Source organism: Typopeltis vanoorti, chromosome 20 (genome assembly GCF_054136105.1).
Source record: "Typopeltis vanoorti isolate ZY-2024b chromosome 20, IOZ_Tvanoo_1.0, whole genome shotgun sequence".
Lineage (NCBI taxonomy): Eukaryota > Metazoa > Arthropoda > Arachnida > Uropygi > Thelyphonidae > Typopeltis > Typopeltis vanoorti.
The window spans coordinates 96,481,677-96,509,148 of NC_143568.1; the positions used below are offsets into that span (position 1 = coordinate 96,481,677).

At 35.6% G+C, this 27,472-nt stretch overlaps 1 protein-coding gene across 6 annotated transcripts in view; it reads right to left on the minus strand.

Annotated features, from left to right (window-relative positions):
- The window catches only part of LOC150095691 (uncharacterized), a 369,335-nt gene that overhangs the window by 76,649 nt on the left and 265,214 nt on the right, over nt 1-27,472 (minus strand). For 4 of the 6 annotated variants that reach the window (XM_090409912.1, XM_090409913.1, XM_090409909.1 and 1 more), the window contains exon 15: nt 24,781-24,840. The exons of 1 other annotated variant lie outside the window; for it this stretch is intronic. In XM_090409912.1, the coding sequence (XP_090266038.1) occupies nt 24,781-24,840 (60 nt within the window). Of the gene's footprint in view, nt 1-13,336; nt 13,385-24,780; nt 24,841-27,472 lie in introns of all 6 variants that reach the window. One more of the 6 variants, XM_090409910.1, reaches the window with a different exon arrangement.

Consider the following 27,472-nt stretch of genomic DNA (forward strand, 5'->3'; position numbering starts at 1 on the left):
TAATATGCTGATACTTCATGAAGAGGATACTTTGATGCATAAACATTGCATTACATTCATTTAATAGTCCAGGTGTTTGTCCAGGAAATTTAATTTGCCCTTTGAACAAATGTACAAATGGCAAAGTGAATCAAATTCTTAGCATTCCAGTGGTTTTCAACCATCCAGAAGGCAAGGCAGGGTATGTGCTGGGACAATAACACAGAAATCAGTGGCTGTGAATGGTTCGTGTGTTAACCAATCCAATTGAACATTGTCATTTATCATGAGTTGCTGTTTTTGTTTTCTGAGTTTCATCTGTTTTGCATGCATAAAGTGTGAACTGATGTGTTTAGGACACTGATATAGCCAAGTTTGTAATATATAATTTTCTATAAATAATTTATATAACATTTTTTTGCCCATATTTACAATTTTATTTATTTATTCTTAAGGCAAAAAAAAAAACAATACAGCTATAGGTTAATGTCTAAGCCCAGAAAGCTAATCCAGGGCCCCCATCCATCATCTCGTGGATGTCTTGGAGGTGGGTTACCATGATATTGGTGTCTTGGGCAGTTGTTCACAACATGAGTGATCATCTGAACTATGGGGAACAGTCACAATAAGGGTGGTCTGACAGTTCCATTTGTGTAGTAGGTAGCCACATCTGCCCTGGTTAGTTCTGATCCTGTTGACAGATGACCAAATCTTCCCAGGAAGAGCAAAACCAGGCTACAGAGCACAGGGATCTTCAACCAGGAAGCCATTTGTTGGGAAACTATTGGACCAGTGTTCTCTCCACATGTCAGATGCTGATGGTAAGGCAGCTGAAGAGATTTCTTCCATGGGCCAGAAAGGGTTTCTGGTCCATAAAATCTGGACCTGATTTTAGGCAAAGACTAGGTGAATTTTTGAGAGAGTGGTGCAGAGGCAGGAGCAGGTTGCTCATTACTTTGTTAAATTCTTTAATTGAGGGGCTTGTCTTCTCTGTATATTTGATGGAGCAATGTTAGATAAGACAGGCAGCCAGGGGAGAGGGATTGTTTCTAAGTGTCCCACTAACTATGCACATGGTAGAGTTCAGCTGGTATCTATGATGTTAGTGTGTGCACTTCTTTCCCAGATGGCAGCACAGTATTTTGTGCAGAGAATGCGAGGGCTAGTGCAGAGAATGCGAGGGCTAGTGCAGATGACATTAGAACTTCTGCCCCACAACCTCAGGTTGTTCTGGCAAGCCTTGAAATTATATTATTTCTTGTTTTAATTTTGTTGGACATGTTGGTGATGTGCCTTTTATAGGATAAGATTTCTGTCCAGGCTCACACGAAGGTATTTTGGGTGAGGCTCATGTTCTACCATCTTGCCACAGAAAGAGGTTGAGGTGTTGATTTGCTTTTGCATTGTTTAGGTGGAATGCTGTGGAACAACTTTTGTTGGATTTGGTTTCAGGAACCACTGCTTGAAGTACTCTTTCAGGATGTTTAGATCTGTGTTCAAGATTGTTTCCAGGTTGGCAAAGGAGCCTCCTTTGCCAACCTTCAACATCTACATGTCCAATATGTAGATGTTGAATAGTAAAAGGGGGGGGGGGAGGACTAACACACATAGCCCTGTGGGAGACTGTTTGTGGAGGAATATGGGCCTGCTCTTTCTTCCACCAATATAGACCTGGATCTTTCTGTTGGAGAGAATGGATTCGAAAAGCTGGAAAAATTTTTTTGCACTTATAATACTGCCTAGTTTTAGGAGGAGGCCCCTGATCCAGACTGTGTCATAAGCTGATGTTAGGTCAATGAAAGTGACTCTGGATTTAAATTTCTTCTGGAAGCCGGCTTCAAACTGTGTAGTCAACTGAATTTTCTGCCAGAGAGCTTTTGCAGATTGTGTGATTGTAGTCGAAGGTAAACCTCGTCCTCCTCAAAATTTACTAAAATATTTACACCTTTGAGTAATTCAAATATATCAACCAAATATAGCATTCTCCTTCATTACTGTTTTCCAATATCTTAAAACAAACACATTGTGTCCCACTCTACACAGATTTGGTTACAGGTCCAAATGATGTGAATTTTGTAGCAAAGTTTGCATAAGCCACATGACAGCACACCCAACCCAAATAGGCATGCAATACTGCTGCCCAATATGCTAATGCTTCATGAAGTGATGCATAAACATTGCATTACATTTGTTTAATGTAATGCAATGTTTCATATATTATGCATAAATCATACATTTCTCCACATTAAACTGAGACCCATTATTTTCTGCCATTACTGACAGCCATTTCAATTATCTCACAAACTCTCCACATTGCCTTGATCAACTATGACTACCTAATTTTCAATAAGTAGTCATAGTTATGTAATTCATAATTATCACCAGCAAACAAGTGAATATTTCCTTTTAGAGTAGTGGTTCTAGCATAGAGCCTCGCATCATGCCATTAGTCACTTGCTTTCTCCTGGATTCTGCTCTGCCACTTTTTGTTATCTGCCCAATAGCCACCCTCTTATCCACATAAACAGTGTCATATCCATTCCCATTTGTTCTAATTTGCATAATCCAAAACAAACATTTTATAGCCATTTCCTTTATCCAACTGGATTCTGCTCTGCCACTTTTTTGTTATCTATTCATCAGCCACCCTCTTATCCACATAATCAGTGTCATATCCATCATCCCCATTTGTTCTAATTTGCATAACAGAGCTCCATATGGGGTAGTTTGTCAAATGCCTTTGCAAAATCCAATAGCCATTTCCTTTTTTCAATTCAGCTGCCACTCTGCTGTAAAAAGTTAGAAATTACTAAGGCATGACGACACTTCACAAAGCCATGTTGATCCTCAGAGTATCATTCTTATCCACCCATTCTTGAATTCCCTTTTTCACTAATTTTTCCAGTACTTTTACCATGACTCCAGAGATACTGATTGGTCTACAATTTGCTACTGCAGTCTTAGAACCTCCCTTATGCAATGGAATAATTTTGGCCTCTTTCCATTTCCTTACACATTCTCATAAAATGCAAGCTGATATCCCATCTAATCCCACAGCTGTATTTACATTGAGATTCTGCAATATCCTAAGAACCTCCAATTCATCAAACTCTGTTCCCACATCAGTCTGTCACATGTCACACTGGTGACCTCACTTGGATATACTCTTGCAAAGTGGCCACTCAATAACCCAACTATTTTATCTGCTTCTGTCACCTTGTCACCATTAACACTTATGAAAATCATTCTTCCTCTTACTTGCCAAATAACAAAAGAACTCTTTAGGATTTCCTTGGGTAGTTTCTTCTCATAATCTGATTCTGCCTTCCTTATACATCCTCAACATTTTTTCTGCAGATCATGCATATGGTACTATTCATTCATGCAACTCCTACCTGATAAACCCTCCTGACCTTAGGTATACAATTTGATATTGTTTTGTCTAGATGTGCTTTGGATCCTATGACCCGGTCCAATACCTTTGCACTTTGAGTCCCCTCCATCACATGCTGCCTCAAATAATTATCTGTCAGTAGGTGTATACAAAGATAAGTACTGCTGGATTTCTGTTAAGGAGAAGGACTAACATCATGTTTCGACATAATGTGCACAAGCTCACGTGGAGAGATAACACAGAAATAAAGCTCATTGATTATGTTATTGTTCATAGCATTATCTTCATGCTGATTCAGAATAAAAGTATTCAATGATCTGAATTTGGAAGTAATCATCACTCAGTTTTGAGTAGGATAAAAATGAATATCACACTGAAAAAAAAAAAAAAAAAAAAAAAAAAAAAAAATGTAAGTTTCATAAAGAATTAAAGTTGTGTAGCTTTTACAGGTGAACTGTGGACAACTATACAAACATTATTCAAGAAAAAATAATGTGGTTCAAAAAGAAGAGCCAAACCTAGGAATCTCAGTGTCAAACTCAGCTGATTTAGTTAGTTAGGCATATGGTGAAGCTGCCTGCAAAGACTGAAAAATAAGAACACCAAAAGGTGGACACCAGAAGTTAAAAGCAATCCTGCAAAAATAAGAAAGCAAATTGAAAGTTACTAGCAAATAAGTTGGTATAGGCTTTAAAAAGAATGCAGGAAAAATGCAAGAGAGCTAAGTTTTGTGTAAAATCAGTTAAATAAAACTCATGGAAAGACTTTGGTAAGAATATAGAAGATAAATATCAGAGAGGTGGCAAAATATGCTGGAGGCTATTGAAAAAGCTTAAAAATGGAAGAAAAGTAAAATGATACATGTTTAGTTTACATGTCATAATAAAGATGATATACCACTAAATAAAGATAGAGGTATCTTTATTTAGGTGTTTGGAATAATTACTTTGAAAGACTTAAAACAAGCAGTGACAACAGTAGCAGAAAATATAAGTATATAGCAAAAAGTATATATACCAACACTTGAGGTAGCAAAGGCTATCAAAAGCCTGAAATGTGGAAAATGCAGCTTAAGTAGATGATATTTGACCAGAAATGCTCAAATATTGTGGAAGAAAAACTACAAGAACAAGCTGGATTCAGGTCAAGGTCAGATTTGAGAAATCATAGGAATATAAGAAGGATGTGTAACTTGAGTTTTGTAGATACAGCAAGACACCCAGAGAGAAGCTTTTTAAAATGCTGAATGTATATTGGGTGAATTGAACATTATACAGAGAAATATATAATCTATACTTAAGTTGTAAGTCAGCAGTTAGAACTGAAGGAAACAAGAAGATAGTTTCATGTAACATCAGATCTAAGACAATAACACACAGTATCTTCACTCTTATTCATCATCTATAAATACACATATATAGATCACATTATGAAAGAAATGTGGTATTTACCTGATATTAGAAGTAGATATCAAACTTAGCTCTTTGATTTATGAAGATGATGCAGTCCTAAACAAATCCAGTGAGAGTCTCCAGGAGTCTCAAACTAAACAGAATAACAGCTGTAAAAAATTTGGCATGAAAATCAGAATAAGAAGACTAGAACTATGACAAGAGGTAGGAAAATGGAAAACTTCAACTACATTCTCAATGGAAAACCATAAAACAAGGTGAAATCTTTCAGCTAATTTGGGCAGGTTTTTTTTTAAGTTACAAATTAAATATGGAAATAGGCAACAGAACAAGAAAAGCTGATATGGTGGGGAACCAGTTAAATTTATATGGAATAAGACAAAAATCAGTAAAAACACTAAATTAACAGTTCACAAGACAGTGTTTCAAACCAGTTTTAAGTCATGGATCTGAGAGCTGGTTAGAAATGAAGTACCTGATCAAAGGACTAAAGACAACAGATCAAAATTCTGAGAAAAATTAGGAGAGTGAACAGATGGGATCAGTGGCAGAATCATATAAAAAAAAAATCAAAATATTTAGGAAGGAATCCAACACTGTTATCATTCAAGAATGTGTGAACAGAGCTAATCTAAGATGATTATTAATTGACTTAAGGAATTCATAACGTAAAATGGAATATAATTAAATTAAACTTTAATATATATTTCCAATATTTCGCAACATTGCGTTGCCATTTTCAAAGGAACTTACAATAAAGACACATGCACTACATACAATAAATGAGGACGAAGCAGGAAGCTATTGTTCCTCCTAAAAGTCCTGATAGTGCCCCCCAGCAGGCTATGTAGGTATTCATGGCTGTTGGGCTGATTCCATGAAAAGTCTTTCAAACTTGAACTTGCTACAGTGTATTATTGTGGCTTTCTTCCACCGTATTCTGTGGCATGTATCCAGAGCATGGTCTGCAAGACCAGAGTGGCTATACTGGTGAAACCGGATGTAGTCCTTGTGTTCTGAAATTCGCTGTCCTGCCTGTTTGGCCAAAGTAGGACAGATTATAGCTGCAAGGGACCTGGTATACACCAGGTAGGTCTAGGGGAAGTGGTTGGTCTTTAGTGGAGCTGATAAAAGATGCCAATTTTCTATATGGTCTGTAACAAGAGGTCAAGTCATGTTTTCTTAAGATTTTGGTAATTTTTTCCGAGGTGCCTCGGATGTAGGGAATGGTGATGGATTTAGAGTAATCCTTGTTGTGAAGGAGAGAGGGTTGTGGTTTACTGGTTTTAATATTTTTTGGATTTTTTTTGGGGGGGGGGGGGTCGCCATTGGCTGAGAAAGTGTTGAGGATCTGATTTAGTTCAGTGGTTAGGGCATTGTCATTTGAACAGATTAGTTTTGCCCTGTTCTATAGTGTCTTAATAACTCCATATTGTTGTGAGGGGAGGTTGGTGGGATTGTTGGTGAATGTATCTGCCCGTATGGGAAGGTTTTCTATAAACAGAGAAAACCAAGGTTCCATCAGGCTGGCGGGTGACTAGTGTGTCTAGGAAAGGGAAGCTGTTGTTTTCCTCTTTTTTTAGGGTGAACTTGATTCTGGGATGTTGGTTGTTTAAGTGTATTAAGAAGGAGAGGAGTGTGTCAGATGTGTTCGCTATTTGGCCACATGGCTCTGACACACTCCTCTCCTTCTTAACACACTTAAACAACCAACACTCCAGAATCAAGTTCACCCTAGAAAAAGAGGAAAACAACAGCTTCCCTTTCCTAGACACACTAGTCACCCGGCAGCCTGATGGAACCTTGGTTTTCTCTGTTTATAGAAAACCTTCCCATACGGGCAGATACATTCACCAACAATTCCACCAACCTCCCCTCACAACAATATGGAGTTATTAAGACACTATACAACAGGGCAAAACTAATCTGTTCAAATGACAATGCCCTAACCACTGAACTAAATCAGATCCTCAACACTTTCTCAGCCAATGGCGACCCCCCCAAAAAAATCCAAAAAATATTAAAACCAGTAAACCACAACCCTCTCTCCTTCACAACAAGGATTATTCTAAATTCATCACCATTCCCTACACCCGAAGCCCCTCGGAAAAAATTACTAAAATCTTAAGAAAACATGACTCGACCTCTTGTTACAGACCATATAGAAAATTGGTGTCCTTTATCAGCTCCACTAAAGACCAACCATTTCCCCTAGACCTACCTGGTGTATACCAGGTCCCTTGCAGCTGTAAGCTGTCCAACAGGCAGGACAGCGAATATCAGAATTTCAGAACACAAAGACTACATCCGGTTTCACCAGTATAGCCACTCTGGTCTTGCAGACCATGCTCTGGATACACGGCACAGAATACGGTGAAAGAAAGCCACAATAATACACCATAGCAAGTTCAAGTTTGAAAGACTTTTCATGGAATCAGCCTCAGCCTAAGAAACATGCCAAACCTCAACAAATTTGGTTGCATGAGACTGCCCCAAATTTGGGAGACATACATCATGAGACCTTCAGCCTAATGCTGAGAATACCTACATAGACAGTGGGGGCACCATCAGGACTTTTAGAGAAACGATAGCTTCCTGCTTCATCCTCATTTACTCTTTGTAGTGCCTACATGCATGTGTCTTTATTGCAAGTTCCTTTGAAAATGGCTACGTTATGTTGCCGAAATATGTGAAATATATATTAAAGTTTAAGTTAATTATATTCTATTGTACGTTGTGAATTCCTTAAGTCAATTAATAATTATGTATAACAAGCGTATAAGCCTTTCTACAAGAATAATCTAAGATGGTGTGGTTATTTTAATAGAATGGAGAGAAAAAGTTAACAAAACAGGGTTTGATGTTAATATGGCAGGAACATGACCCAAACTTCAATATGACAATATTGGAATGCCGACAAGTAATAGACTAATTTGGAGGAAAATTGTTGATGGGCGATTAGAAACTGATGATATATATATATCATCTTATTCTTTGGGATATTTTTCTTATGATATTTGTACAAGAATAAGATACTATAAAAATGTGATAAGGTAAACTCAACTATGGCAAAGCATTCTAGAAGAGGTGTTAGATCAGAACTGTAGTTGTGACCTGAATCAGAAGGCAAATTTCTGGCAGCTAAACTAATTACAGTGAAGCCTCAGCACTCTGACTATACATTCATCACTCTCTTATACAGTTGTGCTGATCATAGTCAACCTGATACCAGGATAACTTGATATCCCCCCCCCCCTCCCCATTTCTTCTCTCTATGAGAAAGAGGTACTATTTAGCTCATACTTTATCTGTTAAGTAATCACCTATTGTCTGGCTTGACTCTTCTCTTTGCAAATGTCTTATGTTGAATTAACAGATTATGGATCCAATCTGATTCATTCAAAAATTCTGATCGACTGGCCCATAAAGCAATTACAAACATATTACAAGAAATTTATAAAATAACACTTTAGCCACATGCATGTACTAAAGTAATATTTCTAATGTCTATCAATTTATAATTACAAACATTTAAGAATCACTATTTACATCAACCTAATTCATAATATTTCACCAGTCTACATTCTACCCTTTGCAAATGGGATATCAGTTTCCTGTCTTCGGATTTTTTCCAGAGAGAAGAAACCATCTGTACTATGCTGTACTATTCTGTACTCGAGTATAGAATAGTACAGTAAAAGCACAGTAAATGGCTCTGCTCTTCTTTCTATACATAAACCATCTTTCTCACTGACCTCAAATCCCATCCATAGTTCTGTTAGTGAGAGTGCACTCCATTCCTCTTCATATCACATTAATTTTGACAAACCTTGTAAGGCTCGGATGTCCTGAGCTTCAAGATTTTGTGTAATCAATGCCTTATGTATCTCACTGTCATTCTCCAACAGGAAAAGGACAATTTAGTGAACTTCAATCTCTATCATATTTTTTGATAAGAAAAACCTTATTTCACTTCCCATTATCTTTTCCAGATCTCCAAGGAAGATTCTCTTTTTGGACTGACTTGGACTCATTTCCTGGAATAGGTGAACTCTTTTAGCCACCTTATTCTCTTATATAAACAAAAAAATCTCAAATCTACACCCAAATCTTAGAACAGTGCTAGAGCCTCCATAGCTCAGTCAGTATAGATGAAGCCCTTTGGTCAGAAAGACCTGGGTTCGATTCCCATCAGAGATGCAAAGAACCTTTATCTGGTCTCTTTCAACTAAAAGTGAGTTAGCTGGTCAGATACAATATTTTTTCCACCCGGAAACTCAGGTTTTTTTGTCCTCTAGAACAGGCAAACCAGCCCCATGAACACACATGGATTACGGCCATGAATATGTCTCAGTCACATGCTGGTCCTGAGCATGGATAAAATGGGGGGGGGGGGAGCAGTGGTGAACTACCCTGTAAAAATCTTATAGTAATCACCAGGAAGACTTTGTGGGCAATGCCAACATCACGGAAATGAATGAAAGGGAAAAATCAGTCAACAGTGTTAGAACAGCTGGGGTGGTGCACCAAAAGACCTCTCTAAAAATGCCAGATGCTAAGTGGAAGAGCGAAATCCAGTTAACAGAGAATACCTCCTTCTCATGGACTTTTATGTTTGCCTTTTCTGTAGGTGCATGAGCAAGTTCTGCTGAATTGTCTATTATCATACTTTCTCCAAGCTTATAAAATTATAAGCAGTTTACTCCAAGGACCATAGCCTCCACATTCAAAAGACATCAACAGGTTTCTCTTTCAGTACTTATTCTTCACCTCCCTCCTCACATGCTGTACTATAGATACGGCAACCTTCCACATCTGAGACAATATTAAAATACATTTTTAATGGTATAAATGATTTTTTTTTTTGCATGATATATATCTCCATAATAGTCTATTAATATCCTCAAGGTGTTTGAGTACTGTTTTTCACTTATGATTGCTTTTGCACATTTACAGAGGTTGTGATAATTGTGATAATTTATGTTGAACTAAGTGTCGTTCAGGTATTTCTGGACCAGTATATCTACCTTTTCAACTTTTAGAGTGAATCAAATATATTGACTTATCTCCTTCCATCTTTCTTCTTGTGTTGTTCTTCTGGCTGGTTTCCCCACTTTGTGGTATGAAAATGGGTCCTGCTACCTTCATATGAGACCAGATACATCTTCAGTTGAAACTCCCAGTAAAGGTTCTTTTTGTCTTACAATTTACTTTTTTTTTTTTAAAAGGCAAGTAGAGAGCTGAAGATGATCACATGACTATACAGTCAAATGAAGGATGTCATCAATGCATCTCACAAAAGAAATGAAACAATGAAAAATTTAGATTTCTTTGGTACTACACTAATGCTGTGTGGCTGAATAAATGAGACAATTCATGTGAGGATGGATGATCGAAAGTTTTTTTGGATATACATGTGGTCCTCAGGTTATACAGCATATTTGAGTCACCAATGGACCAGTAAAGTGCAGTGTACAGCCTCTCCTGGATGACTTAATACCACCTTGTAGCAAGGCCCATTTCCAATAACGGGAGCTCTGGTATATTTGACAAGTACTCCCGCAAATAAAGGATCCAGCTGGGAAGATATATTTCCCAGCTGGGGGAGGTGATAACTAGATCTACTAAGTGGTAGAAGTTCTTTTCAGCACGATGAAACACCACTGCGCTGATCATTCAAGGAATGCAGAGGCTGATGTTATGTTTGGTCAGTGGAGTAGAGGTTGGTTTCCACTTTCATTACCCTCTCTCTCTCTATCATGTGGTGTGAGTGATGATATCTTTCAAGGGCATGGCAAAACATGTAGAGATTTAGAACTTTCTCCATTCAAGGGAGCAGTAGTAAAGCAGTTCCACACAGACCAGCTGCTTAGCTAGTACAAGGGACTGAACCAGATGGTTATATATCAGCAGTTGACTAAATGTATGATAAGCAGCTATAACTCATGTTATTTTATGCCTAGAAGAAATGGGAAAATGAGAAGGAAATTCCTGCACCTAGTTCACTGGACATTTCTCGCTCATTTTCATTCTTCCATCTAGTTTTGATCCATGGAATGGCAGTCTGTAATGAAGTACTCCAAGGACTATAACCTCCAGCTGTACATGTGCGCACGCGTGCACGTATACACACACAGAGAGTGAGAGAGAGAACATCTTTTGATAACCTTAAGGGCTTTCACATACTACACTTGACAATATATTATATTCTTATTTTAATCCTTTACCCAAGAGTAAGCAAACAATGACTCCATGTAAAGTATCTTCCCACCTAGTCTACTTGTATATAAAGGCTACTGACTTCACATCAATTATCCTCAGTATCTCATAATACAAAAACATTATGGTAAGGTCACTGCACAAACTGGTTTCAACCTTCTTTGAAGTCTCATCAGTGGGAGCTAGTCACAGGAAATACCAAGGTTAAATCAATGAAGAACTATTTCATAATATTTACTATACACAAGTAGTGAAATGGACATTCCACAACTATATTATTAAATACTCTGGATCAGAAAAACTTGTATAAAGTTTTTCTGCTTGGTCTATACCTGATAAGAAGACATCATATTCCTATTTAAATTTTTAAAATCCCACTCATGAGCAAACTTTGTATGCTTACACTTGGGTAAAGGATTAAAACAAGAATATAATTTCTTGTTAAGTATAATATACTTTGAGCTAAGTAGAAAAACTTTCTACATTCAAAAGGTTTTTTTTTGTATCCATGCTGGTCAGTTTCCAGGTGATGGCTGTATGTCACGAAACCAAGGAAGTGGCCTACATCTGCATTATAATTAACACATACTTGAACCTTTATATATTGATAATATATAGGTAAGCATGATAACTGGGAACAGTAATATGCTTGGTTTACATCTCTAGACAAGCTATATAAATGAGTCACTATCAAGTTATTATGATGTAAGTCAAACTTTCACAGCAAATAATTCCTAGGAACCAGAAGAACAGTTTGAAAAAGTGAGTTTTCTTTATATCACTGCCCCCACCCCTCCATGCATGCATACAGTGAAATGTTAACATCTAATAAAGAATGATAAAAACACTATGATGTGAATCTGTTTTGCTCACATTATGTTCCAGAAGTGTTTCATCAAATATAATCTTTAAATACTGGAAAGTTAACAACAATGTGCAGTGCTTGATGGGCAATGAGAATAAGATGTAGCATCATGAAACCTTAAAAAAGATTTTAAGGTCAAATATTTTTACATCAGTATGAAAATAAAAACTAATCAGTTATATGGTTTGTGAAAACTACCTACTTAATCAGTGAAGAAATATGATTCTGTTCAGTGTTTGCAATAGTTATGCCTGTGAAGCAATGAATATTATCAGTTTGCTTACTAGCAGGCTGACAATATTCATTATCTGGTATAATATAAATCTTGTATGCTGGAGGCATGAAGTGACATAAAACTATGTTTGGTCAACCAGAGGTTCCAAGCTTATTTCTAGAAGCCAAACAGGATTTTATTCAACTGCAAAAAAACCAGTACACTATAGTGTAAAGCTGAGTGAGTGGGAATGCCACACAATTGTTTGCATTTAAATTAAAAAAATAAAATCACAAGCTGCACTTTCATTAAAAACTGCAGAATGCTGTTTCCTTTCTCATAAAAACAAAACAAAAATTAAAAACAAATCATGCTAAAAAAGTGAATAGATAGTGATTGATTTCAAAAATATCCACAATCGCTGAGCAAAAGACAGTATGATCACTGTACCTAGTAACTGAGGAACTTAGCAGTCTAACCAGATAAGTGAGTTATTATCTATACACAGAATTTTGGCAACAATTCCAAGACAAAATAAATTTAACAAAGCAGAATGCTTATAGTTAAACTTTTCTTTATTTTTCATTACACTGTGATAAATTCGTATAAATATTGATATAGTTCTTAGTGTTCAACTGTCTTCATAAAATTATCACACCATAACATTATTGCATGTTAACAAGAAACAGTTAACATGCAATGATGAACTTTGCCGCCTGCTTTATCAAAAGATAAATACTCAGGATATTCAACAGTAGATACTGAAAAACCAGACTCAGTATTCACTTTTGAATTATTCAGTAATCCCAGAGCAGTAAGCAATTGCATTCTCCAAATATTTAAGTTTTTTCCTTTCTTTATTATTATTATATTTTTTATTGTGTAGGGGCAGGGGAGGGGTCAATTTTGTATAACAAAAATGTGAATGAACTAATCCTGATCCCAAAATTGCTATATTTATTTCATTGCTTTGTTATTAATCATTTCTTTTGTTGATTTCTTTACATTATTTTTAAAAGAAACAGTATTTTAATTAGAGAAGTGAATTTAAACTGCCTTTTATGTTAGCCTTTCCTCAGAAAAAAAACTATCAAATTTCAGCAAGGCTACTGACAGTAACTTTTGGGTTACTTTAAAAAAAAAAAAACAATTTCAGGCTGATGTTATCAAAGCTTAAAAAATCCTGAAAATTCGTAATAACTATTAGAATTCAGCATGGGTTTTACACCAGAAGAAAATCCAGTATATTTTACCATTAGAGAGCTTGAACTTCTGTCTTTCTGGATAAATAGATGATACACCTGCAGGAAACAAGGATATTCTTTCAGGAGTATTTTGAAATTGATGAAAAACTTGCAATTTTATGTCCAATAAGTACAGCATTATATATACATTTTAAGATATCAGGCCACTTATTCTGAAAAGCCAAGCCAAGATGAAATAAAATATGGATTTTTATTCTTATTAGTTTTTTTTTTTTTTTTTTAAATTCCTACAAATGTCCATGTGTCTGAAAAATAGTACAAGCAGTACAAAAAAAAGAACATTTATAAGGAAAAATTATAAGGGAAAAATGTTATTCACAATGAATAGCAAAGCTGAAAATCCTATAAATTCCAGTTATTATACAAAGATTTGTTAAGTAAATCATTAACTGTTGTGACATTACAGAAAGTGTGGGAAAAAAATAATGGATATGTTATGCAACAGAATGCAGCACTGTAGTTAACAGCTGTATGTCTGAATTTAGCATCCTATTTAGATAAGTTTTGTTTCTTCAGTTGTAATATTAGTGAATGGAATTTAGGGAAAAAAAATAAAATAAAACTGAAAGGAAAAAACTTAATAAAACTTATTTAACAAGATCAAACACAATTAGACTTTTTAGTTCATGTTTCATGTCTGTTTAAATATGAAACAGAAGAAGATACTGTTAAAAAGCAATGGGATGATATTTGTATATAATTGTATACCTAACTACAAGAAGATATTTGCTGAATAATAATTAAACATAATTGAAAAGGTTTATTTTATTTACTTACCTTCTAGCAATTTCTTTTCCAGATATATCACATATTCCAATGTCATACTTCACAAATTAGTTTAATAAGAACAATGAAAAAAAAATCGTCGCTAGCAAATTAAAGTGGAAAAATGTTACACTGGTATCGTAATATGAATAAATACTGCTACTCAAAGTGCAATAAGGTAATTCATAGTGAAGATAGCAGGCAATATAAAAATTAATGTTTGAAATTTCTATTTCATGTTCTACTCAGTTGACGGCAATGAACTGATTCTTCTGTAAGTGTTCAGATATAAGCCAATGAAGTCAAAGTAATTATTAGGTTTACAAGAAGTCAAGCTACTTAACTGTGACACGCCACTGAGCCTAACATGCACGAAAGATGGGACAAATCATCTACATAAATTGCATGTTTTGAACTGGCTTGGAAATTTTTACAACTACCGTATTTACTCTAATATAACTCGCCATTGCATATACCTTGCACCCCTGATTTTGCTTTACGAAAAAAGAAATTAAAAGGTTTCCATATATAGTTCTTATATGAAACTTTAAGAAATAGATAGTGAATGTTGTTATGGCAGTTTCAAATATTTTGAAATTCAGTTGAAGACAATCAGCATTTGAACTCAACAATCATCAGCTTGCTTGAGTCGTAACCTTTTGTTAATTCCACACCAATCACATGCATACAGATGGAAGCAACCAGTAGAGGAAATGCAGGAGTGAGGGCAGTGACTTCTTCTCGGTCTTGGATTGCGTAGGGGTGATTAAGATTAAGAGACCATCATTAGAACTTCGGTGCGACTGGATTTTGTTCATTTAAAATATTATTGACTTTACAACCATGTTATAAAAAACTATTTTTAAATTACCGACGTTTCGACTTTCATATTAAGGTCATCATCTGGAGTATATACAAATATACAAAGGATAAGCAGAGTTACATTTCACAGTATGCTAAAGAGACAATGATTTGATCAACAGTTATTCTACTGGCATGACCTCTAAGTGAAAATATAATATAATATAAAAAAATAATAATACAGATAAAATTAAAAAATTAATTATTTAGAAACTACATCAAAGCTAAATTCTATTTAAGATATAACATAAGAGAAACATTCTTTCACATATAGTTTTTTACAGTAACAATGATGTCCTAATTAAGTATGACAATTGTTATATTAAATTTAAGATTCTGGATTATCTACAGTCCTATTTATAGTTAACTCTTAGGGAGAAAGGTTCTGTGGGTAGAATATGTGCCTTCCAGATGCTTGGGATTTTTAGACCATCATTATTATTCAGATTAGGGTGGTTGATAAGAATCTCACAGGCTTCCTTAAATTTACATACCATGTTTGTTCATACCATGTTTTGGTGTGATGTAAACAACTGGTGCTTTTCCAGTCAATTCTATGTCAAGTGTTCAGGACATGATCAGAAAAGCCAGCTTCACCATAGTTATTATCTTTAATGTGTCATTTATGTTCGTTTTGTCTGATAGGAATTGTGCATCCTGTTTCCCCAATATATGGTAGATTACAGGTGCAATAAATGCGGTATACTCTAGGTTGGGCAGCAGAGGGAGCGGTTCTTTGGATGAGTTGAGTAAGCTTTTTAATTTTGCAGGAGGTTTAAAGGTGGCTTTGAGGTTGTATTTTTGTAGTATTCTGTTTATTTTATCTGATGTCCCTTTAATGTAAGGAATGGTTATAGTTTTATTGTAGTCTGGTTTATCTTTGTTTTTTAATGGAGTCTTATAGAGAAGTTTGTTAATAGTGTTTTGGCCGTAACTATTTTTTAGGAAAGTATAGCTGATAACTTTAAATTCGTCTTTAAGCTCTTGTTCATTGGAGCAAATCTTCAAAACCCTGTTTTTAGAGTATTAATGACACCTAGTTTTTGTGTTGGGTGGTGGTAGGAGTTTATGTGTATATATTGGCCAGTATGTGTTGGTTTCAGGTAAACAGTGAAGGAAAGACTGCTAGATGGAAGATGTGTGACAGTTTATGTGTATATACTGGCCAGTATGTGTTGGTTTCAGGTAAACAGTGAAGGAAAGACTGCTAGATGGAAGATGTGTGACAAGTGTGTCTAGAAATGGAAGTGTGTTCTGCTTTTCAATATCAATTGTGAACTGTATGTGTTTGTGTTGTTTGTTTAGGAGGCTAAGGAAAGTGTCTAGCGGCCATGGGGCCAAATCATGAAAACATCGTCAACATACCTAAGCCATACTTTGTGTTTTAAAGGACTGGAATCTAGAGCATGTTGCTCAAAATGTTCCATATAAAAGTTAGCAATGGGAGGGAATAATGGCGAGCCCATGAATGTACCTTCTTTTTGTAAGTAGAAAGCATTTTGCCATACAAAATAACCAAAACGCAATACATGCGCAAAGAGGGTATGCTTATCTGGAGGGAATTTATTCTGTCTGTAAAAGAAGGATTGTGTCATTGATTGGGACATTTGTAAAGAGGGGCAGAGACGTCAAAACTGACTAATAAATCATCTTTTTCTAATGTAATATCTTTGATTATGTTTATGAAGTGTTGTGTGTTTCTGACATAGGAGGGGGAATGACCTACCAACTCCTTGAGTGTTGCCGCTAATTTCTTGGCTAGGTGATAATTTGGGGTGTCTATAATTTCGACTATCGGCTGGAGTGGTGCGTTTTGTTTGTGTATCTTTGGTAGACCATAAATTCTTGGAGGACGAGAGTAGTGCAGAAGTAATTTTTTGACTATATCTTCTGGCCATGTAGTAACTGATTTTAGCAGTTTCTCTGTTTTCTTTTTTTTATTCTATTGGTTGGGTCGTAGTTAACATGTTGATATGTACTGTTGTCCAAGACTAGCAGATTCATTTTTTCTAAATATGTGGTTCGGTTTAGGGTAACGGTGGCACTGCTTTTATCGGCTCTAGTTATTACGATGTCCAAATTTCATTTTAGTGATTTCCCCGCTGTTAATTTGTGTTTTGTTAAGTTGCTTGTTATTGTTTTCTTATAATTTACATTTAAAATGTTGGCATTTAAAAACTATTTAAAATAGTTTTTAAACGTATTTGATTGCTATGGTATTTGGGATGAATCTTAAGTCTCTTTCAATATTATAAATAAAATTCAGTTTGTTCATCGATCTGGGTGCTATGGCAAAGTTTAGACTAAAATAGAATAAAAAAAGAAAACAGAGAAACTACTAAAATCAGTTACTACATAGCCAGAAGATACAGTCAAAAAATTACTTCCACACTATGCTCGTCCTCCAAGAATTTACGGTCTACCAAAGATACACATACAAAACACACCACTAGAGCCGATAGTTGAAGGTATAGACAGCCCGACATATCACTTAGCCAAAAAATTAGCAGCAACACTCAAGGAGTTGGTAGGTCATTCCCCCTCCTATATCAAAAACACACAACACTTCATAAACATAATCATTATAAAAATTATGATCTATTAGTCAGTTTTGATGTCTCTGCCCTCTTTACAAATGTCCCAATCAATGACACAATCCTTCTTTTACAAATTCCCTCCAGATATCAGGGCACTCTTTGAGCATGTATTATGCTCTGGTTATTTTGTATGGCAAAACGCTTTCTACCTGCAAAAAGAAGGCACCATGGGCTTGCCATTATCCCCCCATTGCTAACTTTTACATGGAACATTTTGAGCAACATGCTCTAGATTCCTCTCCTTTTAAACCCAAAGTCTGGCTTAGGTAAGTTGATGATGTTTTCACAATCTGGCCCCATGGCTGCCAGACACTAGACACTTTCCTTAGCCACCTAAACAAACAACACAAACACATGCAGTTCACAATTGAGATTGAAAAGCAGAGCACACTTGTCACACGTCTTCCATTTGGCAGTCTTTCCTTTACTGTTTATCGGAAACCAACACATCCTGGCCAATATATACACATAAACTCCTACTGTAAAACTCGATGTAGCTTACAAATACCAAAGCGCTTTACATCGATTTTTACAGAGGTCAAATCCCATGAGAATGTTACAAAAATAACCTTGTTTGTCTCTTTATGTTTTATGTTAAATATTAATGTAAATAACCCTATGGGAATTGATTGTATTTACTGTTTTAACTAAAGTTTCTAGAATGTCAAAAATAAAGGCAATGCTTTGCATTGGAACTTTGTATAATAGCTATGTATAAGAGCATAAAAAAGTTGTTTACGATTAAGTGTGTGAGAAAATTGTTGGTGAGCTCTGCACATGAACACCTTCAAAGCTAGTATCAAAGAGATCCGCTAGTTTCAGAGAAGTTTCTGCTGCCCGATAAGACAAGGAAAAAAGAGTGCACGGAGGAGATAAAAGAATGGGTTGGCCTTAACAAAAAGATCAAGAAAAACTGCCGATTTCTTCAGGGTTTACAACCCTTGGTGCAAGGTCCCGAGAAGGCAAAAATAAAAGGGGACTGAGCCAAACATCGGGTGGAGGGTCCATGTCCAGTTGCCGAGAGAACAGAGGCGAGGTCCAGTTATTGAAGAAAGGAGAGGCGAGGTGCAGTTATCAAGGGAGGCAAGCCGCTGTTACTAAGAGGAGAGGCGAAGCGCTGTTACCGAAGAGAGCCAGAAGCAGTCTGACCCAGAGGAGACCAGGCTTTACGGCGAACCCACGGCAGAGGAAAAAATTGGGAGAACAGCCAATGCCAAGTGCCGGTCGGATGTCCTAGTGCTGCGGGAAGTCAACTGAATCCAAAAGCCGCAGAGTGATCTTCAAGCCTGAGCTTTTGAGTACCGGGAAGATTGTAGTCCAAGACCAGCTGATATTCTGATGAAACGCCACCTTAAACAAGACTCTCTGGACGGAAACCTAAGGCCTGAGATGAAAGAAAAACCATAGTGACTTTGATGCAGGACTTTTGGAAGGTGTAGTGACAAACAGCCTTTGTAATTGTATTACATCTAGTGTACATTCTTTTTGTAATCTAGGAGATATGTCATAGATGGACTGATAAGAAATGGTAATAAGAAATATCTATAAGAGAGTCCTCTGATTTGTTGTTAACTGGAATATAAATTGTAAGATAACTTGCCATAGCGCTAATCTCTTTACGAGTAAATTAGTCTCGGCAATTTGATTCTTTTAAGCAGAGAAGTAACAGAGTAATTACATTGCATAGTCATTTAATATTGAAAAGGGAAAGTTTGTTTCTTTATATCAAAGGTATATAAAGATAGGTAAAGAGAGAGTAATCTCCCTATCACTTATTTAATGTACTTTGTTTTCTTTAATGTAAATAAATGTGTTTTAATTATATGTCAATAGAGTGCCACCCGATTGTTTATTTTAAAATGCACTGTTCCTAAATAAATGTGAACTTAAGAGCGGGAAACCAAGTAAGATAGCCGAAGTGTATAGTTAAGTGCAAATAGACCACGACACCACCCAAATATCAACAACAAAGATGGCATGAAAATTCCAAGGATCTGGATGGCACACATTCAGCCTAAGTCAGGACTCTAGCCAATCTTCAGCTAGTATTAGAAACCATTCCATACCAACTGGCTGGAATGTACAAATATAATCATGATGTTAATATATGTATATAGATAGATGCTTGTTGTTGTGCCCAATGTATTTCTACAACCGACAGATAGCACTAATAATAGGACTCTAGCATTGATGTATAATTTTTTTTTTCCCCACCAGAGGTCAGGCCAACAATTGTTGTAGCAGTTGGTCAGTATCTTTAACAAACCAGTTTGATTTGTAGTGTAGCTTGTTTCCTGTGTATAGTTTTATGCTCCAGAAGATGACCTTGACATAAAGGTCGAAACAGCGAATATAGATTTTAGTTATATTAAACTAAAGTTTTTATTCAAACACGGTAGTTGTCTCCATAATTTTCAAAGATGCATTCTGATCACCGTGTAAGCTTAAAAGAAAGGATTTTACTGAAGGAATTTGTGTTAGAGAAAGAGAGAGAAGTCAACCGGCCGTATTACTGAGTTTTATGACAATTAAAAGATACTGGTGGCGCAGTCTTATCAAATCAATTTTCTGGTATCCATAGGCATAAAACTCGTAGTGCGAAAGGTAGATAAACTAAGTACGCAATAGTAAGATGGAATAGTGAGAATAAGAAAGGAATATATATAAAATTAATAAAAACGGTGGCTTATAAATAGCAAGTAATAGTAACAGTTTACACTACCACCACCCAACACAAAAACTAGGTGTCATCAATACTCTAACAGGGCTTTGAAGATTTGCTCCAATGAACAAGCGCTTAAAGACGAATTTAAAGTTATCAGCAATACTTTCCGAAAAAATGGTTACAGCCAAAACACTATTAACAAAATTCTCTATAAGACCCCAATAAAAAGCAAAGATAAACTAGACTACAATAAAACTATAACCATTCCTTATATTAAAGGGACATCAGATAAAATAAACAGAATACTACAAAAATACAACCTCAAAGCCACCTTTAAACCTCCTGCAAAATTAAAAAGCTTACTGAACTCATCCAAAGACCCACTTCCTCTGCTGCCCACCCTGGAATATACCGTATTTATTGCACTTGTAATCTACCATATATAGGGGAAACAGGATGCACAATTTCTATCAGACAAAAGGAACATAAACGAGACATTAAATATAATAACTATGGTGAAGATGGCCTTTATGATCATGTTCTGAACACCTGACACAGAACTGACTGGAAAAGCACCAGTTGTTTACATCACACCAAAAAATGGTATGAACAAACATGGTATGTAAATTTAAGGAAGCCTGTGAGATTCTTATCAACCACCCTAATCTGAACAATAATGATGGTCTAAAAATCCCAGGCATGTGGAAGGCACATATTCTACCTACAGAACCTTTCTCCCTAAGAGTTAACTATAAACAGGACTGTAGATAATCCAGAATCTTAAATTTAATATAACAATTGTCATACTAAATTAGGACATCGTTGTTACTGTAAGAAAACTATCTATATGAAGGAATGTTTCTCTTATGTTATCTTAAATAGAATTTAGCTTTGATGTAGTTTCTAAATAATTAATTTTTTAATTTTATCTGTATTATTATTATTTTTATATTATATTTTCACTAGAGGTCATGCCAGTAGAATAACCGTTGATCAAATCATTGTCTCTTTAGCATACTGTGTGAAATGCAACTCTGCTTGTCCTTTGTATATTCTCCAGATGATGACCTTAATATGAAGATCGAAACGTCGGTAAATTAAAAATAGTTTTTTATAACATGGTTGTAAAGTCCACAATTTCTTAAAAGAATGCTGATCACCATGTAACACTGAAAGAAAAGCAACTGGATTTTGAGAGCTTGGGGCATGATTTCACCAGAACTAATTTAATTACAGAAACATTGTCGCTAAAAGATTCAAATATATCGCTTGATGAAGGTAAGAGTCTATCACGTAAATAACAGTGATAATTAACATTTAAATGCATTCATTTCATAAACGTGAGCAATTATAAACCATAATGAATACTGAGGATTTAATTATAAATGTCAATTTAGTGTTTTCCTGAATAACTTTAGTTTCTGAAAATCCCCACACACATATCTCTCATCACAATCATTTAACTTTCATTTTGGAGGAAAATGTGAGAGTTATATTCGAGTAAATATGGTATGACAGTGGTAGTGCAGTGCTCTGGAGTAACAGACCATGTCATGGATATGAATCACCGAGTTCAATTGGAGAAAACCTCCATTTTATACAGGAACAGATACGAATTGGAGATATTCCTGGAATCTGTCACTGCAGCATTACAACATTCAGAATATGTGAACAAATTCGAGTGCCTCACTTTACCTAAAATACATGAGACTTATTCTGAGATCTTCAACAAATTTCCATCATTACTATAGTCCATTTAGGACTATAGGATATCCACTAGCAGGAAGGCATACTTTGTCGTTCTGCTAGTATGCCTGTATGCACATGCTTAGTTATATTCTCTGTGCTCATGATAACGCCTTGGCGACAAAGGCAAAATATCAGATTGTAATTTGTTAAGTAAATTTAGTAATTATTATCTCTTGATGTGTTTTTCTGATTAAAACATGAATCACAGACATTATTGGAGATACAACATGAGAACTATAGCAAGAACATTGCAACTAAAAGTGGAAGTAATTAGATTGAAAGTCAAAAGTCCTATTTAAAGGTATTCTTTGCTGTTCTGATAGGCAGCCTTTGGATGGCTAGTGGATAATTTAAATAAACACTTCAATAAATATGTTTTCAGACCATATTTATTGAGTTAGTTTTTAAGATCTAGTGCTGAACTTATAATGCATTTTGATTTTATATTGTAATTTTTATACTGTATACTGAAAACAATATATTCATGACAGAGACAAAATACTGTGAGAGGTGGGGAAGGTCATTAACATATTGACTGTCATTCAATATGTAAATATGCTGCTGGTGCAAATAGGTTGTTAGTATTTTCTCTTCAAAAATATATAATTCCTTTACTTTTTCCACTGTGTTACTGTAGCTACAATCCTCTTTGGTAAAGGAACAAGATCGAGTTATCACTTAGTTGGTACATGGATAAATACTTCTTTTATATATGCCATCTACAAGATAACTTGAGGAAAGTTATCCCATATATATCAGCTCTAGAAGAGAAATTCCTTTAGATTCTGTTGTTCTTGTAGATAAGCTTATACATTGGTTAGACATAGCCTTTAATTTTTATAGGAAATGAGAACGTAAATTAGATTAATTATAACAACTTTAATAATTACCTATATTTTGGCAATGTTACATTGCCATCTTCACAAAACTGATAAGTACATGCAGGCATTCCCACTAAACGAATGCAGTTGAAGAAAGGCAACAGAAGTCAGTCCTAGAGTCCTAAATGGTGTCCCATAGTGGGCTAAATTGGGTTGTCTTGGCCACTGGACTGACAATCTTAGTATGTATGATTCCTAAATTTGGGGAGATTTGGAAAATTTTTCAGAGCTGAGACAGAATCAAGGAATAGTCTTTCATGCTTGTACTATTCCATGAATCTGCCTCAGCTCTGAGAAAGTTTCCAAACCTCAACAAATTTGAGTGCATCAGACTGCCCCAAATTCAGGAAGCATACATTCTAAGATCATCAGCCCAACAGCCAAGACAACCCAATTTAGTCCATTAGGGGGTACCACTCAGGACTGGCTTCTGTTGCCTTTCTTCAGCCTCATTTGCTTAGTGTGAGTGCTTGCATGAACATATCAGTTTTGTGATCCCTGAAGATGGAAATGTAACATTGCCAAAATATAGGTAGTTATTAATTAAAGCTTTTATAATTAATAATCTAGTTTACGTTGTCATTTCCTAAAAAATTAGAAGCTAGATTCTGCTGATTTTTCAATATGCCCCATGTAATTTTTCCCACTAATTACACAAATCTTGTTCACATATGGATACTTCATAAGTGGATGCAGACTTTTTCTGGAGATCAACTAAATCTCATTCAGAGTCAGTTATTATTATGAGAGAGAGTATCCAAGAAACCACATGTTATAGCATACGGCTATATCCATAACTCAATTTAAGAAATTGACAGCAAGTGAGACAGTAGGAAAATGTAGCAGTTGACTTGCAGTCTTCCTCTGTGTGTTGTTCCTGCTTCCATTGCAGGATCCATGTGTTACACAGAAACAACTATTTGTTAGTACAACCCCCAGCTGACCTGTCACTGAGGGAAAGGAATGTTTTTTTTTTTTTTTGACTGTAGCAGCGTGTGTGTTCCCGGGCCCGGTTTGCCTGCTTGCAGGATGAAAAACTCCAGATAAACTGGGGGGGGGGGGGGGGAACCCTGCTGTCCATGCCCAAGACCAGCTAAATTGGCTATGGCTGAGAAAGATCCTTAAGCTCCTCATGTCATCGACGGGAATCGAACCTAGGATACTCCTTCCCCGGGCATATGGTTGCGAAGCGCATAGCCACTAGGCTAACCGAGCGGATTTAGCAGTTGACTTGCAGTGATTTCATTAATTCAAGTCAGATAGTGCCTACCACATCACAATTACTGAGGATCAGTAGCAGGAGATACTTAGTTTTCCAAGAAAGAAAGAATGTTGGCCATGCTGCAATTACCATTAACTGTGCAAATGTATGATAAACAAAAATTTTCTCTCTTAAAATTTATATGGGTAAAGCCAGATCAGACGTTCATGTTAGTGACTATTGTGTCTGTAAGAAAATTTATTTTTCAATAATTCTTTCAACATCATTTTTTTTTGTTGAAAATTTAATTACCTCAAACTCTTTCAAGGCCATTTGCTTGGAGATTTCAGCTTGATAATAAGTTCAAATCTCATATTCAACTTCATTTCAATATTTACAAAACTCTAGTAAGAAGCATTTACAGGTTAAAAATATTTTAAATATACAGTTGCAAACCATAACAGTAAGTTTAGGAATGGGAATTTTTTTTAATGGGAACATTATATAAGCTCTCTTATGAGATGCAGTAAGGTATCTGTATCTCATAAGAATAAAACCATTAGAAGAGAATTTAGAAGGATAATTAAAGACAGGGAAAATCAAATCCTATGAAAATAAAATATTTTGATATGTCTGCATTGCATGCAGTAAGTAAAATGGGTTGTTTTATAAAATATAGACATTATGAAGTAACCTAGCTCCTATTCCCTTACCAGAAAAATGCAATATTTCCTTCCTTCCTGCATCAATTCTGCTGAGCATCCAGCTGTTTCCTAGAAGATGAACTGCTAATTTTCACTTATTACTACTTTAGAACAAATAAACCTAAGTATTAGTGGGAAAGAAAATTAAACAAGATCTATGCTGTCAATTCATGAACTTTCTGATCCCAATTATGGTTTGTGCTTCCAATTCCTTTGTCTCTTTCCCAGATTACAGGTCATAAGATATTTGCAGCAGAAAAACATTCACAGTGTTTTCAGGCTTCTTTTAGAAATTTACATAAATTCTGAAGTAAGATGCAATATTTTATTATTTTTCTTATATACTTTACCTCCCCCCCTCATGCTCCCCCAAAAAAGCAATCATGGAATTTTGGACTGTGTTGCATACCTATGTACATAACATGGTACACAAAAAATAAATAACTCAATATGTTGTTTATTGTATTAACACAATAAACAACGTGAAAGTAAATCTGCTATCGTCAAATTTCTGACATGTACTGTAAGGGTGGAAAGAGGGAGGGATAGTATGATTGTACTATATTAACTTACATCATTACTAACTTCTGATTGACAATTTTTCTCCACATTAATCTGTTATCTGTCAAGATTCCAACAGTATCACATCTTATATTTCTGTCTTCTAAGGCATTTTTACTGTATTAATCCATCTACATCTTGGTTTTCCTCAGGGTCTTTTTCCTATCAGTCTGGAAAATAACACTTGTTTTGCTATATTTTCTTCTCCTGTTCTGTTTAAGTGACCCTAACATCTGTGATTAGTTCTCCTAACACATTCCTGAATGCTAACAATGGCCAGTTCTTTCCTAATATCCTCATTTTTAATATGCCATTGATGCCATCTGTTTACTCCCCTAATCTTTTCAGAAGTCTCATTGTGGTTTCTAGTTTTTGATCAAATGCTTTATTTCTAACACAACTCTTAGGTCCATTAAGTTAAAACTGGCTGTTTTGTATACAGTTAGTTTAGTGTTTTGCCTAATTTTTCTCTTATTGTATATAAATTTATTCAGTTGTCACTGCTGTTGTCGATTTTCATATTTAATTTGCTGTCTTCACTAAAAATTGTGCCTAAAAAGCTGAAATGTTTTGCTGATTCTCTATTCAAGATGCAGTTGATATTTTCAATGTTTCTGCCTATTTTAATTTTCTTTGTCTTTTTATGGCTGATTTTCATCCAAAATTTATCTATTATTCAACATGGGGAATCCTACAGACTTGTACTGGATTTATTCAGAATTATAACATCATCTTTCCTTCATAATGTGATCAATATAGATCACGAATAACAGTGGAGATAATGTGCACCCTTGAGACAAACACACACACACACACCAGATTTAACATCAAACCATCTTCCTGTATCTTCTTTCTAACTGCTGGCTTACAGCTCAAACAGATACTATGTATTGCCTGATATAATGTAAATATGTAAATTGATATAATTTATAACAACATCTCTTGGCACCATGTCATATGCGTTTTTCAGATTTATGAAACTTAAATACAAATCCTTGTTATATTCCCATGATTTCTCAACTATTTGTCTTGAAGTTGAAATCTGATCTTGACAACCTTGATTTGGCCTGAATCCAGCCAGCTGAAGACAGGCTATGAAAAATGTGGAAGGGAACTTGGAGAAAAACAGCTAGGTTCAGGCCAAACAGAGGTTGTTAGGATTGATTTTCACTTTAAGACAAACAATTGAAAAATCATGGTATTATAATAAGGATTTAGATTTAAGTTGTGGAGATCAGGAAAAGACTAACTATTAATTTTTCAGGAAATAACATACTAAATTATTAATGATAAAAGACTGATTAATTCTTTCCTATATTTTGGCAACGTTACATTGCCATCATCATGGATCACAAATAACAATGATTATGTGCATGCAGGCACTAACACTCAGCAAATGAGGCTGAAGAAAGGCAACAGAAGTCGGACCTAGAGTCCATAGTAGGATTGTTTGTAACTGCAAAGGACCTGGTAGGTCTAAGGGATGTGGCTGATCTTTGGTGGAGATGCCAATTTCTTATTTGGCCTGCAAGTGATTGCATGGTTATATTTCCTTATGATTTTTATCAATTATTTGGATGTGCCGAGGTTATATGGAATGGTTATAGATTTTGAGTAATCTCTGCTCTGAAGAGGAGGGGGAGGGGTTGCAGTTGCATAGTTTTAATATTTTTTGGGGAATTGTAGCCATTGGGTAAGAAAGTGTCAAAGATATGGTTAAGTTCCGATAAGTTAGGGCACTTATCAGAACTGAAATTTTTTCCTGTTATATAGGGTTTTTATAATCTCATATTGTTGGGAGGGAGAGGGATTACTGCTGGTGAATGTATCTACCTGTAAGTGTAGGTTTCTGTAAACAGAGAGAATGCCATGTATCTATCAAGCTAGCATGTAATCAGAGCATCTAGGAATGGGAGACTTGTTTTCCTTTTCCAAGGTAAACTGGATCCTGGGGCGTTGATTGCTTAGATGTGCTAAAAAATAGCGGGGTGTATTCAGGCCACATGGCCAAATGGAGAACACATCATTTATGTAGCATAGCCAGAGAGTAGGTTTACATGGGACAGAGTTTAAGGCTTTTTCTTCAAAGGTCTCAATGAAGAAGTTGGCCAGGAGTGGAAAACTCTTGACTGTACCCTCT